Source organism: Herpailurus yagouaroundi, unplaced genomic scaffold, assembly GCF_014898765.1.
Source record: "Herpailurus yagouaroundi ecotype Mexico unplaced genomic scaffold, PumYag 159, whole genome shotgun sequence".
Taxonomy (NCBI): Eukaryota; Metazoa; Chordata; class Mammalia; order Carnivora; family Felidae; genus Herpailurus; species Herpailurus yagouaroundi.
The window spans coordinates 45,274,928-45,292,983 of record NW_024412400.1 but is presented as its reverse complement, the minus strand read 5'-3'; the positions used below and the strand labels follow the sequence as shown (position 1 = coordinate 45,292,983).

At 39.6% G+C, this 18,056-nt stretch overlaps 1 protein-coding gene across 4 annotated transcripts in view; it reads right to left on the bottom strand.

Annotated features, from left to right (window-relative positions):
- TSC22D2 (TSC22 domain family member 2) overlaps nt 1-17,233 on the bottom strand; it is a 53,902-nt gene extending 36,669 nt beyond the window's left edge. For 2 of the 4 annotated variants that reach the window (XR_005792143.1, XM_040480474.1), the window contains exon 1: nt 15,139-17,233. Coding sequence is in view for 3 of the 4 variants with exons in the window: in XM_040480474.1 (XP_040336408.1) it covers nt 15,139-17,120 (1,982 nt within the window). In the remaining variant the exon portion in view is untranslated. Of the gene's footprint in view, nt 1-3,224; nt 3,297-12,648; nt 13,840-15,138 lie in introns of those variants that run through there. The other 2 variants (XM_040480473.1, XM_040480475.1) reach the window with 2 other exon arrangements.
- Nucleotides 17,234-18,056: the final 823 nt, after the last annotated feature.

The window sequence follows — 18,056 nt, the reverse complement described above, 5'->3', positions numbered from 1 at the left end:
ACAAGCCAACTCAAGGGGATAGTGCACCTGGCAACTGTTACTCTCATTTGTTAACCACATTTATGCATTTTCTTCATTAAGGCAGAAATACTGCAAGCGTTTATCAATGAAGTCTAAATCCTTACAAGCTACCTAATTTCTTCCTTTAGTCTACCTGAGCAAAAGTTTCTTCCTCCCTACTCTTTTACCTTACTGACCCGATATATACAAGAGGGTAAATTTGTTTGCTATAAATCCTTACCCTCAGCTTTTTTGCAAAGGACTCAACAACAGCCTGTTCCCCAGTGATCGTTAAAATAGGTTTCTAAACTAATTTGTTACCTACCATTGCACTGGTAACAAAGCAATGCCAATAATTAAGTCTGGAAAGCTGTTCTTTACAGAGAAATAGAAAGTCAAATTTTAAAGTTACTATTCTAAAATGCCAATAAGCTAGGATATCACTAAGTATAACTATAGTAAAATAATCTCCAGAAAGCTAATTATGGAAGCTTAATAAATAGTCAATGCAAACACTCTGGGCTTCCTAAGAAAGGGATGTATTATTTTTAAAGTATCAGTATCAATTGTTCTTAAATTTGGCAATGGTTTCAGCTGATTGATTCCCTGAGTACTCTGTAAATGACAGGAAGACAGAAAACAATGATGGCACCTACAGGTAGGTGCTTAAACTTTAGTATAATAACTGAATAAAGTGCTGGTTATCAGTAGAAAGACAATCTCTAAATACAGGTAGAGGCAGATGGGTGAAAATCTTCTCAATTTGCTAATTCTAATTTAAAGAGAGAAGGAAACAAAGGGGCCATTAGGGAACTCTGAGTCAATGTGAGGAAATGTATATTAATTACTTATGTTTTGATTAAAAGATACTCTGCTAAAAGAATATGGGGGGGAGGGGGGAGGAGGGAAGATTCCAGTCTTTCACATAAGGCAAACCAAGGATCTTCAGCTATTCCGGGCAGGTTTAATGAAAATTGGCACAGGGTTTAAAAGCTGCCTCTACAGAATAGGAGTTCCAAGATTTCATAAATAAGAGCCTGAAATGTACTTATCAACACTGATAAGCAAATTTATACCTCAAACTTAGATACTGTAAAGGATTTATAGTCCCTTCAACTCCTGAATGGTTCTATTCAATAGAATCATCCCCTGCAAAATACTTATTTGCCAAATTAGTGTAATTAAAAAAAAAATCCTTAATTTATAATGGTAAAAAAATGAATATGGCAATTTGGTGAGATTATGACCATGGTTAAGATAAGAGTATTTAATATATTTTAAAGCTTAACACACACAAATCTTCAACCCCTTGTCTGCAATGAAAAAAACCGAATAGTCCCACAATACTTTATTTGCTAATATACCTATTAAAAAGTCTGTAGCTATTTACCAACTGAACTCGTATAGTTAGAACTAATAAAGCTAGCCACTACTGCTCTCAACTGAAAATCTAGTAAGTTAGTTGAAAGGTTCAAAGGAAGCCACTAGTTCGTTTCTATGGAGTTGGACTTGTCACTTTAGTACCAAAGGGAAGAATGGCTGATCTATAATATAAGTTTGGTGTCAACACACTACAGACAAGTATCTATTAACATCTTTGGCTCTGGACAACAGGCTTCAGGGAGAAGAGAAAATACTTTCAAACCATGAGAAACTACAGATACAGCAACTTGCCTCATTTCTGATACTTAAATATTTCTGTATCTAAAAATGGAAAACAGATAAGGAGTATTTAGCTATAACAACAAATGATGAGCAGGCAACTTCTGTGGTTGTTTTATAATGGAACAAAAGAAAACTTTTGATATTAGGTCAAAATTATAAAAAATAAAGCTCAAACCTTTCTATATTGTTTTGATGAACAGCTCTTAATCATATTGATATCATGGTAGCTTACAAAATCTAGCTATTTGAAATAAATTACCATTCAACTAAAACTTCTCTTATTATACATTTCTAAATAGAGTGCCATTTTTCCTTTTTCTAATACAAAAGTATAAAGTACAACCCAAGGTACTCATCCTGGCTACATCTGATAAGCCATTTGAATGATTGAGCATCCATGCTTGTTTTATGCTACAATTTACACTTATGTCTTACTTTATATTGATATAGCTGTATAATTTCAAAATTGAAATTATAAACATTGTACTATAAATTTTAAAACTTCTTGTTCTATAAGTAACTATTTTAAAACATTTTCAGTTAAGGAACAGATCACCAAAAAGATACTTTGTTAGACAATTTCTTCAGAGTGACACACAGCAAATCACGTCTAAGAATTAAAAGACTGTTACCATTTGTAGGCAATGTAAACCATGTCTTAACATGACATGTACATGCACTTAGCAATACTCTTTTCTAATGAAAGAGATGAAGTTAAGTCCATGAGTGTTATCCAAACTATGCCAGAGGACACAAATGCGTTGCCAGGCAGAGTTAAAAGAATCTAGCAAAGCTTTGTGTGAATTTTTAAAACAGCATTTGTGCTCATTCTATTAATTAAACACAGAATGGAGTGCTAATAAATATTCAGCCAAATAACTGAACAGAGCATATACTAAAACTATGTAATAAGCAGAAAGATAAACCAAATTATCTTTTGCCATAAATGAACTCTTAAGACTTCACTCTATATTTTAAAAAGTTAAAAATGAAATTTATATAACATTTCTATGAGAAAAGCTGTTTTAGGAGTTTATAAAACAGTAATGCAGATCTAGGGAATTTGAGCAAACAAGCTTGATGTTAAAGTTTCGCAGCAAGAATTAAACAGTGACTATTACTTTAATACCTTGGTCTCGTCCCTTCTCCAATTTCTTAGTAAGTAACATTTCGCTTTGAGTCACTAAGGCGTTTACAGAGAAATATAAAATAGGAAAAAGTAAAATAACCATAGTTTATTTTACAGAATATATTTTTACATTGAAATATAAAGGGTAAGTGGATATTTCATATAGCAAAATTCAATAGAATATGTAAATCCTTCAAAAAAGTAAATATACTTAAAAAATAAGTAAAAACAAAAGTATGCTTATATTCTATTCAAAACATAGATTGTCCTTTTGGTTTATTTTGCTGCTTTGTCCCATGCTAGATACCACATGATTCCCCCCCTAAAATGACATATAAAGTTTAGTTTTAATGATGTGATACCAGTACAGTGCAAAGCAATTCATGCATACACTTTTGCATGTATGCATTCCATATGTAAGTATTCATACCTATCCCAGAGGTTCTTTGATTCCTGAAACGTGTTCAAATGGAACGCTTGGTAGAAAGCAGTTGAAGGATTCCTGCGAGATCCAAGAATCAAATGGAAATGAGGTTGAGAAAGTACAGTCAAATCACTATTTTTCAAAAAAGATGGAAGATCTTAGATTTCTAATATAGTATAAAGCTTTAAAAGAAAAAAAACACTACATAAGCTTGCTTAAAAACATTTTGAAAGAAATTAAAAAACTGGATGAAATCCAGCAGACCCTGACAATTCAGGATCACAGTTATAAAAGAAAGGAGTAATACAGATAAAATAGCACCCAATTATGTGTGTGTGTATGTCTACACAAACATGAATCAGTTCACAGCCTAATCAACATTAGTCTGTATCAGATGCCTTTATAAATCTCTAAACACTTAGCAGTTCAGCAAAGCTATTCTCAGGTACAGTTTTCATATACAATAAATCAGGCTACACCTTCATAATATAAAAAATCTTAACAGGATCTATTTAATAGGGTTTGATGACGACCAACGAGTCCTTTTCTGGGTTGGACTTGACATGATTTCTTCTACCTTCAGAACCCATTTATTTGTGTTTTCTCTGGGTTAGGGCAAAAAACGGTGCAGCAATTGTATGGCAGCTTTCTAATTTCTGGCATTAGTACAGTGCCCCTTTGAGGGGTAAGAGCTTATACACCTTAATCACCATCCATTTCTACCATTCCCTGGAGACACATTCCCTAGGGCTATAACCACAGAATCTTACCTGATGGGCTCATCAAGGCAAGCTCCCAGCCTGCATGATTCATCTCACATCCCTGGATTTCTTAAGAGACTACTAAACCTCCTCTCTAATAGTTCCCCCTGTACCTAAGCATATTTCCATAGTTTTCCCAATTTCAATCTGTATGTTAGGGAGCTAACAAAAACTTGTCACATTATACTTCTAAAATCCTTGACCCCCGCTGTGGCAAGGGTCTTAACAGCAAGTTAAGAACATAAGTGCTTATTAAATACCAGACACTATCCTGGGTTTGTCTGTTTATTTATGTATATTAACTGAATTCTACAACAGCCCCCAAAGTAGGTATTATTATTATTTCTACCTCACCAAAAGGAAAACACCTAACATCACAGAGCTAGTAGGTAGCAATCTGGTCCTACAGTTTATGCTCTTAAACTACTATGCTAAACATAGAGTTAAATTTTAACCTCTCTAGGTCTGGGTCTTTATTATTAGTACAATAAGAAAACTATTTCCAAATTCTACTGGAAGAGTGATGAATTACCGATGATCAACAATCAAACAAATACTCAACAGAATTCCAGGATTTCAAAATTCTGATTAAGACTCATTGTATTATCTATTAAATTTTTTAAAAAAATATTTTTTAAAGGCTATTTTTTTATTTTAACCACTAGGATACCTCTTAGATGATCTAAAACTAGGAAAGGCAGACAGACACTAGATGCCAGAGTGTCACCAAAGCCAACTGTTTGATTAATTGGCATTTTCAGCATATCTACTTCTCTTTGCCTGCCCTACTTACTTTGACTGTTTCCTATTCTTTTAACCCTTTCTCTGTTTTTCTCTAGACCAGGCCTCAGATAATCAAACTGATTAGACCTAATATCAAGGATTCAGAGTCTGCTAACTACCATTTATTTAATAGCTTGTACCCTCTCAAGATAGATCTGTCAGGCCATTTTTTTTTTTTTGTTTTTACTGTAACTGGAAATGGGTCTACCAAATTAAACGAAAGTGAACTGAACCAACTGAAAACTCAATTGGCTTTTACCAGGCTTACTCAGGACCATATGGGGACAAGTTTGCTATTCACATAGGTCTGTTTGGAGACCCTGGATTTAAAACAGAGTGACTCAAAGAGGAAAGCAGTAAATATGAGAGGATAACAAAGAGTAAACGTGGAGGCTATTCTGCAAGGCTGGAATTTAAAATTCATTAAAGAGTATTTACAACATATTTATAAGGATGACATTCTTTAAAAAAACTTCAGATCCCCTGACCTTGGAAACATACATACATATATATTTAACTTGAATCAAATTCATATGCCAAATAAATTGGTTTTAAATGAAGTCATATGACTTGGGTTATGAGATTCCAGCATTTTTACAGCATAGACTCTAATAATGAAATGTTTCTCATAAGTTAAATGTAGAAGTGAAAAAAGAATGTATCTGCAGTTAGTTGTGGATCTTGGGGCAAAAAAGGAACCAATGAAATAAAATACTATAAATGGGCCTAAAGTCTTCAGAACATGTCAGAACAAATACTCAGGTTGCAAAAGCTGGCAGTGAATCACTTTTTACATACATTCAAAATGAAGAAGCCATATGGAGTTATACAATCTATGTACTCTAGAAAAATTCAAATAGTCTAGATTGCAAGGATAAACATTTGGTTTCTGGAATACTTCAGCAGGGTGTTTTCCATAAACAGAGGAATTTTTTGCAAATAGCAACAATTAGTCTCAAAACACTGATTAACAGCCATAGATTAAAGGAGTCAAGTCTGTTAAACCTAGCTGATCAGAACTTCAAAAGAGCCATTTGTAAATACTGAAGGGCTTGATCATCAAAGACTTGTGTTTTGGAATGGCATAAAATTGAGGAAATTAAGAGCCCAAGGAAAATGCTGTTAATGGGGATCATTTCAAGGTTATAGTCTATGTAATCTGAAGGCACCACGAGGCAACTGACGTTATTAAAAATTTATTGGAAAGAAATACTGAATTTTACGCAATTTTGGTCATAAATTCTCTTCTGCCCAAGAAATAAAATTTGAAACCAGTTTTCTAATAACATATTTGATGTCAATGCTAACTATTAGTCTAAATATAAAGCCAACAAAGCACTTCTTAGGGAGACTGAGGTGTGGTTTATTCTGAATTTATTTCAGCCACCTAAATTAAAATGCTGTTTCCCCATTTGTAGACATTGTTCAAAACCAATGAACGAATATATCTTTTTCTCTGACTTTATACACTAAATAGCCTGTCCTGTTAATATCTAAGTACATGATAGTAGTACATCACAATGTGACTCAAACATGACATATACCTACCTGCTTTGCTAAGACACTATCTTTGTAGGGTAACTGTAACAGAGAGGAAAATATAGATATATACTACACCTCAAAATTAAGCTACCAAAATCGTTGAAGCTTAAAGTATGAGGTACATGAGCCCTAAACTTAACAAATACCTTCTTCCCTTATGTCAAAACTCAACTTCAGAGATCTCTAAATAGAAACCAGGGAAATACAATAAGCAGAGGAACAAGGGCCACCTCCAACATTATTGTCTAAGGATTTAATATAATTAAAACTATTCTTTAGGTAAAGGGTTACAACACAACAGATTAGTGGCTAGAGTAGCTTTTCCTTCCTCTATACTATAGTCAGCAAAGTAATAGAACAAAACTAACTCTGGAAAAATCCAAGAGCACTGGCTTTGGAGTCAGAAGGCCTAAGTCTGAATCCATGCTTTGTCACTTAATAACTATGTATTTAAATCCTGTAAGTCTGGGGGCGCCTGGGTGGCGCAGTCGGTTGAGCGTCCGACTTCAGCCAGGTCACGATCTCGCGGTCCGGGAGTTCGAGCCCCGCGTCAGGCTCTGGGCTGATGGCTCGGAGCCTGGAGCCTGTTTCCGATTCTGTGTCTCCCTCTCTCTCTGCCCCTCCCCCGTTCATGCTCTGTCTCTCTCTGTCCCCAAAATAAACGTTGAAAAAAAAAAAATTAAAAAAAAAAAAATCCTGTAAGTCTGTTTTCTTAATCCATAAAAAGGGAGGAACACTTCCCCATAGTTGTTGAAAAGTTCAAATGATATTATGCATAAATAGGGCCACAGATATAATTAAGCTTGATTTGTGTTTAAAACAGGATTACAGTTTCTAAATCATGCTATATAAAAATCAAGTTTTGGTAGAGAATCTTAACATATACCAAATATTTCATCATTACTAAGGTAATATTGAGGCAAACAAAATACTTAAGCTTAGAGCTACGTATACCAAGCTATTTTGTACATTCCATTGGATAAGAATCCTGACTTCTGGGACTGAGAGCTCCCCCAGGATTTCCTTATACACAACTTTATTGCAAGATTTTAATTAAAAGTACAATAATCACTGAAAAGGGTACTGAAATGGTTCCAAGATACATACTATTTTAACAATAAAAGCTTCAAGAAACACATTTAACAGCAACCATAAACTTCTGATAAAAAAAAATTCAATTTCTCACTGTAACATTTAAATCCTTCACTCTAGTTCCTGTCAAATTAACTACATTTCTCAAATCTGACATCTCACTCTTCCATTGTCACACAAACTGCCATCTCTCTCTACTTGGAAAATCATCCGCTTTGCTTATCAACTGACCTAACCTAAATGGCCCTTTTAAGATTCATTTCGAGTTGAAGAATGCACAAGTAACAATGGGTTGATTCTGAGGACAGAAACTGGGTGGCTGGAGGACAGAGGTATCAGAGAGGCCTTCAATTTATACTCTTGTATATTTTGAACTGTACAAAAGGTATTACCTATGCAGATAATAAATTATTTTAAACAGAGGTCTACCAAATCTGGCGTTAGGCCCTAAACTATTCCCATTAGTACCTTATATTTATTCCATCACAGCCTATAATGTATATGAAAGCTTACATTTTCATATAGCCTGAGATCTTGAGAGGGCAGGATAGTCTTATTTCTGTATACCAGTACTTACTCTTCAGGGAACACAAAGAAAGTTTAAATGACTGACATTGTATAAATAAAAACCGTTGAAAAAAAAAATTAAAAAAAAAAATAAATGACTGACATTGTTACTTTAAATGTTTTCTTGGGCTTCCAACCTACTTGATGAGTATCTGTGAGTTTAATTTTTTTTTGTTTCTTTTTTTGGTCACATGATAGTCTGGTGGCAAGAAGGCTTAAGTTGGCAGACATATATATATATATATATATGTCTAGATATACAGAGTCACATACAAGAAACTTTAAAATCTAACCAAGTCTCAAACTCCTTCTTTACCAATGAGGAAAACTGAGAGAAGTTAAAAAACTTAACCAAAGAAACTGGCTAAGTGGTAGAAAAGTCATGACCAGAACATAACTATTATACATCTTATAACATCATGACTTTTCTGGCTTAAAACAATGTCTCCCTTTCTCTTATTAACATCTATACCATGGAATTACACTTTCAGATCAGAACAGAAGACTCTTGGTATGACTCACCAGGAGGTGATCAAGAGAGCAGTTTGGACAATGAAATACTAACATTTCTGTGATGTATGCTTGCCATACATACTGTATTATGTATGGATTATTTACAAATTATTTGTATACCTCATTTAATCCTCTCAAACTCTTCAACACAGATAATACCCTCATTTTTCGTATGGGGAAACAGGAGGCTTAGAAAGCTAAATAACCAGCTCAAGGTCAAAATGCCTCAGGTATGTAGCACAGCTGGGTTTTCAGCCCAGGCATGTCTGACTCCACGATCTGTAAATGGCCATTCATATGACATGCTAATACATAATTAAACATACTACTGATTTTACTTGACCAAGAGCCTTCCTCTCCTTGTTTTTGCTTTGTTTTCAAAGGCAAGGGAGACCGAATACAAGTCAAACAAGGATGGGTTTTGGTTTAACTTATAAAACTATTTAGTTCTCTACTTAATTCTAATTCTACTTTAGAAACTAGTTGGTTTTAAACTTTGCTTTGGGTATTCTTCATTCACAGATTAAACAATCTACTTGTGTAATAATGAAGAGGGATACCCTAAAACATTAAAAGTAACATTTAAAATACACCAGCATTATTTATAATAATTGACATATTAATCAATTTCTATATATTAATATTCTTTCATCAGATTTTATTTTTTTTAATTTTTAACATTTATTTATTTGGGGGGGGGGCAGGAAGAGAGAGAGAGAGGGAGACACAAAATCTGAAGCCATTCCTCTGAGCTGTCAGCACAGAGCCTGATGCAGGGCTCAAACTCAAGAATACAAGATTATGACCTGAGCTGAAGTCAGACGCTCAACTGACTGAGCCACCCAGGTGCCCCTGTTTCACCAAATTTTAGTGAAAGCTTATGGGAAAAGAGGTTTTAAGTAATCTAACATTCAGACTTCACTTGTTTGTCTTGCCTACTCTAATTAGCAAGGCACTTACTAATAGTCTATGTCCTAGGTGAACACACTATTAAAATTATTAACTCAGTGATCTGCAGAAATTTCACATAACTATCACATATAATGTATGACTTAATAAGACTTCATTCTTTTTAACAAATGTAAGCTTGGGTACAAAGAAATAAAACTAAATACTTAAATCTAATTTGGGGCTTTAAATTTGAGAAGCAATCCAGAAAAGCATGGATGAAATTTAATTCACCTGGTTTAAAAGCAGAACTTATAAACATAATTTTTGAAGATAAAAGCAGATAATACCTTAAATACCAGTCAAATTTGAAGTGTATATATTAAAATATATTATGAAAGTCACATAATGATGTATGGGAATGATATGAATTGGTTATTGTTCCTAAATCTTTATGGAGAAGTTTTTGCCCTGAACAATACTAGCTTAAGAATGTAACAAATATTGAGTAATTTGGTATGTTCAAGAAATGCTGTGGGAAAGACCCAAATTATACCAATGACTCAGGTATGCACATTCTTTGTGGATGTAGTAATTTGTTTTATACCATCTAAAACAGCAGCTTCAAATCACAAGTCCACTTGGTTTAGTATAAAGAAAAAACTAACTTAAGGGATTTATTTCAATTCAGGAATTTTGCTATACATACCCCTTAAATACTGTCAATTAATAAGATTTCTTCTTAAAAACCTGCTCTTCCCATTAATAAGAAATTAATAAGAAACATCATCATTCAGGCTACATTTATCCAGACAGACCTGTTTTTATAAACCCTTTCTTCCTCATACTTAAAGAGTATTTAAATTGCAGTGCAATTAAGAAATAAACAGTATCTGTTCAGAAAAGGAAATACATATTGGTCTAAAACAATTATTAAGAAAAGAAATTAGATGGCTTTTTCTCACTAGTAACAAGTGATGCTGTTCCTTCTGAGACCGTATTTCATGTCATTTCGCTCTATTTTCTTCTGTCTTGGTTATGTGCCATCACTCTCTAACTCCCCCTGCCCCAACTTCTGCTATTTTAGGAAAGAAAAGTCTAGACCTTTTTATATTCCCCTATCAACCATTCCTCAGTAAAGAGACTCATTTTGGTTTCTTTACCATCTGATTGTTGCGGTGCTCTTTGTTACTAGGACACTAGAGAGCAGGACTGCTTCCAATCTCATCTGGTGCACAGAAAGACTAAACTCTATTCCAAATGACCAAGTACCAGATCCATAAATCCAGTATCATGTTTTACGATTTCCAAATTAGTGCTATCAGAATTTTCAACAGATTAATATTACATTTATTCTCAGTAAGTAGAAAACATTTATACCACACTACCAGTACTTAAAAAAAAAAAAAAAGACTTCCAATAGAAGCAATTTAGTTTAACATACCCTACTTCCTCCACAGGGAAAAAACAGTGTTACTAAAATAGTTACTTAGAGTGTGTCTTACCCACACACATATAAGCCATTATGTTTTCTAATGGTTATCCAATGTTTAGCCTACAGAACTTAGTTCATATAAAAATTTAAATATATATGTCTCTGTTAAAAAAAAAAGTCATACTCCTGATAAAACTCAGTTTTGGGAATTTTGGGTACTTTTGGACCATCAATCTTTCCGGAAATCTATGATAATTTCCTTTACTTAAAGCCATGTTTATAACCAAAGTATATTTTAGTAATCAGTGTGACACTCTGATGGATCCACCATTTATCAGTTTTTATACTAAATAATGTCACTCACACGCAGGATTTTACACTGATTACAAAATCCTTGGTAAGAGTACGTAAGATAATATCTAGTGTGTGTGACTTAAACATCAACTGTAAATCTAGTAGGGCAAAATTATCTCTACAACTCAATATAGATAAAGAAACAAAAGCTCCCAAGAAATACAGATTCAGCTAAGGAGCTTTCATTTGTAAAGACTAAATGTAGTGAGACTTTTTGAGCTCTAAGAAGTATCTATAGATTTTATGATAAAGGTTAAGAGTTACAATCTCTTGATATACATTTGCATAATCTTCTCACTTAAACAGCAAGTTAAAAAGCTCTGTTAAAAGTGTGTGTGTATATGAGATCTATGTATAACTGTAGCAACAAAATTTGTATATATAGCACATGTCAGGATACACCACTTAACATTCACAATTTATAATACTTAATCAGTCATTAGCAAACTACACAAATAAAACCATTAACAAGACATAGAGATATTGGCCACTAAGGGATCCTTACAATCAGGTTTTCAACAATCTTTTGGTTGTAGTTGACAGTTCACAATTGCATCCATTCATAAGAGTTCCTGGAATGTGGCCTACAGAGTTCACGTTGGTCAGCTGTCTGTGGAAAACGATCTGCACTGTGCTCCCTTTCCAAAAGGGAATATTTTGCACTCCTCCCCATTTACAGAAAAGGAGTCTGTTAAGGGTACAGGTAATTTAAATTTTTTTTTTCAATGTTTATTTATTTTTGGGACAGAGAGAGACAGAGCATGAACGGGGGAGGGACAGAGAGAGAGGGAGACACAGAATCCGAAACAGGCTCCAGGCTCTGAGCTATCAGCCCAGAGCCTGACGCGGGGCTCGAACTCACGGACCGCAAGATCGTGACCTGGCTGAAGTCGGACGCTTAACCGACTGCGCCACCCAGGCGCCCCATGGGTACAGGTAATTTAAACAAATGTTGTAACTTCCACTGTAAAAGTGGCTGTTTTTTTTTTATGAACTATATTTTCAACCATTATTATATCCTCCAGTTTACACAAAATCAGTTTGAAGAATCAACAACTGACATAAGCCTTTTCAATGAGAAAGGCTAGAATAATATGTAAACTTTATGGTAACTGATAATAGAGAGTCAAAAGACAATGTTAACTAAGAACTTTAAAACATCTTCTTGCTTTCTATATACAACCATCAGCCCTCTTAAAGGTATATTATTAAAATGTATTATTAGAAGGTCCTCTTCTTCAAAATAAATGGTCACAAAACAAAGCCTTCCTTTAGGTAATGGAACCAAAATAACAAGATAAAGTTTTCAATATATCAAACCAAAAGAATCATTGGTTTGGTCAGTCATTTTTGTTAATCTTCCATTTTCCTTCCTTTTCTCAAAGGACTAGGCTATGTTTACTGATATCTTCTTTAAAAAAAAAAAAGCAAATATTTATAAATTTTTAGGAGCTGAAATTTGTCAACCTATTCACAAAGTCGTAATTACTCAATATCTCTCACTCTAATGTTTTACTTTGCATTCAAATGACTGCAACTAAAATTGTATGCAGATTTTAACTTAAGAAGGCAACCCCAAATCACCATATTAAAATTATGATTTTGTTAGTACAGTTTCCTCAAAAATAGTCATCTCAGTAATTTAAACATACACCTAGAAAAACTGTCATTTAATTTCAAGCACACAACTTTAAAATGCCCTCTCTTTTTTTTACAAAGCCTTTCCATTAAAAACAAAAGCAAAACAAAAAAACTATTTCTACTTAATGGATTTATTCCTTCACCAGGTGTGTTGGTCCAGTGACAAAATAGTCAAATGTGTAAGATTACATCTTGAAAACTAGCATGTTAAATTAAAAACCAATGAAAAACTACAACAAAAGTAAGAAATGCACATTTGATAAACAATGCAGATTTTAAAAGACTGGGAGGGGAAGGGAAGTATACCACATTTAATACAGGACTGCACACATATCAAAACCCCTGCACTGGATTAACTGTTGCAGTAAGAACAGATACAGTAGTATCTGTGGTTCAAACATTCACACTGGGAAATAAGATTCTTAAAATTATCAACTTTTTTAATAAAATAAGAGGATAAATAATTTCATCTTTGAGGTCATACCCTAAAGAATACATCCCAGAGTTTCCATTTGTCAACAGATCTCTCTGCTTCATGCCATATCATCATATTCAAGTCCTGGGGAATGTAATTACATATGCTGTAAACTGAGAAAGGTGTGAGGAGGAGAGAAAATACATTCTTCATTCATAGATGTGCATGCGCTTTGCAAGGAGAGGGTGTGGTTTGGGAAACCAGTCATTTCTTGAGGAGATATGGGGACAATGTACAACAGGAACAGAGAGGCAAGCAAATGGTTATTTACCAACCCATCAGAAAAAAATGGCTTCTGGTAGCTAGAAAAGGGAAGATACCTGTTGCCTCTTACCAAAGGTAAACAAACAAACTCAATCTGCACTTCAAGTGTACCCCTATGTGTGAAAAGTGAAATATGGGAGCAGATGTAAAGAGATTTTTCTGAATGGCTTGTGGAATCAGTTTCTTTACTTGGTAGTCCCATCCATATAAAATTTCTCAATGACTAGCTAGCTGAGCTCACTTATGGACACGTGGTATTCTCTAAGAGTTCTCAAATGGAAGAAAGACTCCCAACAAGCAAGTCACCTACAAAAAAAGATGAACTTTGAATTACAAAAAGCAGAGAAGATGAATTTCAGTGAGCAATTTTCAAACCAACAAAAGTATATAACAAAAATACAAGGCTAATTGGAAATGAAAAGTTAAGAAAAGAATGTGAAGGAACTCAGAAGACACAGAGGAAGAAAAAGCTTTAACAGATCTCATTGTTCTACATACCAATTATTCTAGAAATCCATAAAGATATCTTTTAATCTTTTAAAATTAACCTCTCTCAAAACAAAAATCCCAGCAAATAAATGCCTAACCGTAAAGTACCTGGAACTTTCTCTGTAATTTTAAAATGTAATTTTAAAGCTTTGTAACAAGTCGTTTTTTAAAAATTTGCAATATATGTCAAATTTCCCTCTGACATTTCCTCAAAACCACTTAAAATCCTCAATGAACCATAACCAAACATCAACTATTAGAGAATTGGTATGGCAATACACCAACTTTCAGTTAAACCATTAAAAAAGCATCCCTTAAATAGAGGGAGCCAATTGTTGACACGAATACTTTTACTAATCATATTACTCTAATTTCAAGAACTGTAGCTTTCACTACTGTCAAAGAATCTTATTTCATACCTCCTTTCCTGTAGCTAAAAGAAAAAGAAAAACTAATGGAAGAGAATATCTTTCAAACACATTTGCTTTAAAAAACAAAACAAAAAAAGGACCTTAATGAAGTCACTGGGAAGCCTCCTGAACCTTATTTCTATCTCCTTTTATTAAAAAGGCTGGAGGACAATATGATCTTCAAAGCCGGGCTTGACATTTCACCATTCTCTCTCCAGCCTCTCCGGATACACTGGAAGAGATACCTTACATGGATCTTTCCCCATTAGAGGACCTCTGGTTTTCCAGAATGGAAAAATTCAAATTTCATGTCTTGGTATCAAAACTCACACTGACAGAACTCTCTTGCCATAAGTGTTCAAGTGTGACTGTTGCCTAAGAAAAGAACAATCCAATAGGGCATATCTAGTTACCACCTGTAAATGTATAGAATGAAGCTTAAATCCACCTTTTTGAATAAACAAACGTTGTGCCTTATCCACGTCAGTGCTTTTAAACAAGACCAATTTTCTCATTACACACCGTTACATTAGCAATCTAAAACCAATGCCCTTTCAAGAACTGACAAATCTTAATAAACACAAAGAAATTTTTGTATTTAAAAATGCTAAGGGCCTCAAGTTGAAAAAAAGAACTCGAGCTGCATTCTAAACTGCAATGTTTGGTCAAGCATTTCTAACAAATATTTTAAATAAGATTTCCATACCTGTCTTCATCACCATCAACAGGAATAGCTATGCTGAATACAGAGGTGGCCAAACTGTTCATAGGTGTTAACTGAAGGGGGTTTGCCAGGGCATCTGCAACAGGAGGCTTCACAACAGGCTTATTTTCAGCAATGAGAGAAAGTGGTGGTTGAGGTAGGGGTTCTGATTTTCTTCTAGTATCGTCAACTTGCCCGACTAAAGGTTGGGTCTGAGTCTGAAACTGGCTTAAGTCAGACTGTGGTAGACTTGTTGGTACACTGGGTGTGCCTTGCGCTAAGGGCAGCCCAACATGCTGGATTACGCTGCCGCTCCTGCTGACTGGCGTATGGCTGCTCAGCTGCTGCGACTGGACCAGAGGCGCGGGTACATTTGGCATAGTAACAGAGGTGGTAGACACACTAGGCACGCTTGGAGCGGGCACGGCTGCAGGCACGTTTGGAACTCCGGGCAGCACGGCGTGGGGGCCGCCAGGCACGGCCGACGGCGCACCACTGCCGCCCATCTGCGGCGGAGGCACGGACTGGGGCTGCCCGGTCCCAGGGGGAACCAGGCCCGGCTGCACCGCGCATCCTACAGCGGCCAGGGGCACTCCAGCCGGTTGACCAGGCGCGGCCTGCCCGCCCTGCGCGGGTCCCGGCCCTGGAGCCACGGCTTCACCGGGCAGGGAAGACGCGCCTATTATCTGCGCACCCACCGTGGAGGCATTCTGGCCGGTGCCCACCGGCAGGCTGGCAGGCGTGGCGAGGCTCGCTCCGGCGCCGGTGGACGAGGGCTGAGCAGGGCTTGGCGGCTGCAGGCCGGCCACGTGCGGCTGTAGGTACTCACTCTGCCCCGTGGGCTGGACGGGCAGCAAATGCCCGGGCGGGAGCGGAGGCTGGGGGTACGCGAACTGCGGAGGCTGCTGCGTCGCTGGCGCTCCGAGGGTCGGGCCGGGCTGCGGCGGCAGGGGCATGCCGGGCTGCGTCAGGGTTACATTCGTCAGCGGTAGACCCTGTCCGTTGGGCCCCTGCGGGAGGACGCCGGGGCCGGCTCCCTGGGGCTGGCTGGGCTGCGGGGCTGCCATCATCTGCTGCGGCCCGGCCGCGGCTCCCGGGAACGGCGGCACTGGAGCCGCGCTTTGAACCACAGCCCCACCTACGGGCGGCGGTGGCTGTGGCTGCCCAACGCCAAAACTCTGCGGCTGGGCCGGGGCGGGCTGGCTCATTTTCTCCGACGGGGGTAGCTGTGACACAGCAGTCAAGGAACTGTCAGTTCCCGAGTCGGGCCCGTGCGCCCCCGGCATGGAGGCCACCACCACCACCACCGACCCTCCGGTGGCGCCCAGGCCGCTGTCCCGCTCCGCAGTCTGGTCAAAAGTACTGCTGTGTCTAATGCAATCCCCGGACCTGGTCAGGACGCTGCTGTCCGAATCCCGCTCATAGTATTCCATACACGTCCATCGGCCGCGTCGGTAGGGCTCCCCGCTCCCGTGGTCCAGCTTGATCACGCGAAATCGGGAACTACAAGTGGCGGGGGGCTGCGATGGGGCCGCAGTCCCTGGCCCGGCAGACGAGCCCGCGACCGGGGGACCGCCGGGTGCTCCCGCGGAGGGGGCCGAGGTGGCGGCCGCCGCCGCCGCCGCGGTACTGGCCAGCGCCCCAGCCACGCTCCGGGCCGAAACGGCTCCTCCTCCGTTGGCGGGAGCAGCCGCCGCGGCCGCCAGCTGCCCGTCCAGGAGGAGGTTTGGGGAGACGGTCCCGGGAGTCTCCGCATCCCCAACATTGTTGAGCGTCTCTTCCGAGGAGCTGCGCTCACAGACCTCCTCAGGGCCATAATCCGTGGCCCGAGAGACGTCGAATATCTCGGAGGAGACGTCCTCCGTACGTGACTCGTCCGGGTCGTCCAGGCTCTCGGTGTCCTCGGTGATGCTAGTGGCCACCTGGGCCGTGGTGACACTAGTGATCTGGAAGCAGCTCTTCTTCTTGGCCGGCATCTTGGACATGGTGAGGAAGGCTGGAGGGCAGAGAGGCACGCCGGCTCCTCTGCGATCTTGCCGGAAACCAGGAAGGGCAGAGCAGGGGCCCCCAAAGACAAAGTCCGCGTCCGCGCTGGGGTCTGAGGCCCGCCGCTGTGAAAAGTCACTGGCTGATCCGGACGCTGGCCGCCCTGCGAGACATCCTCCTCCCCGTTTCCTTCAGTGTCGGTCTCTACGGCTCTGCCCCCGTCGCACTCGCGCGGCGGCTCCTCCTTCCTTTTCGCCTCCCGCAGTCGCGGCGCCTCGATTCAATCCCCTCAGCGGCGGCGCGAGCGCGATCCCAGGGGCGGGCCGGCTGCTTCCTCCTCCCGTCTCTGGGGCCGCCGTGGTCAGTCCAGCTCGACGCTCGGCGCGGTCAGCAGGCCGGGCTGGGGGTGGGAGTGGGAGGGCGAAGGGGAGGAGGAGGCGGCGGCGTGAGGGGCGGTGCTGCCCCGCTCGGGCTCCTCAGGCCAGTGCCGGCGTCAGCTCTGGGCTCTCTCGGACGCTGAGGGAAGGGGAAGGAGTGGCGAGTCTGGAGCCGGGGATTCCTAATTCAGCCAGGAGCGGCGGGCCGGGGCTGGCTGAAGGTCCGCGGGCGGGCGGCGGAGCTTCGGCGCGGGCGGGCGGCCCCCTCCCCGGCTTTAGCCGGAGCTCAGCCCCAGGGACATGTCGACTGTCTCTGGCGGAAACCCGCTCCGGGGGAGGGGAAAGCAAGCTCGGTCCTCCCCTTACAGGGGAGCCACCCCCGCGGGCGGGCGGCGGCGGTCTCGGCCTCCCCTCGCGGCTCCTGAGAGAGTGAGGGGCGGCGGTGGTGGTGGCGGCGGCGGCCCGCTGGCCGGCGAGCGGAGGCGCTCCGGCTGTGTGAGGTAGCGGTGGTAGCTTCTTCGGCTCCTCCTCGATGCGCCCGGCTCGCAAACCCCGGAG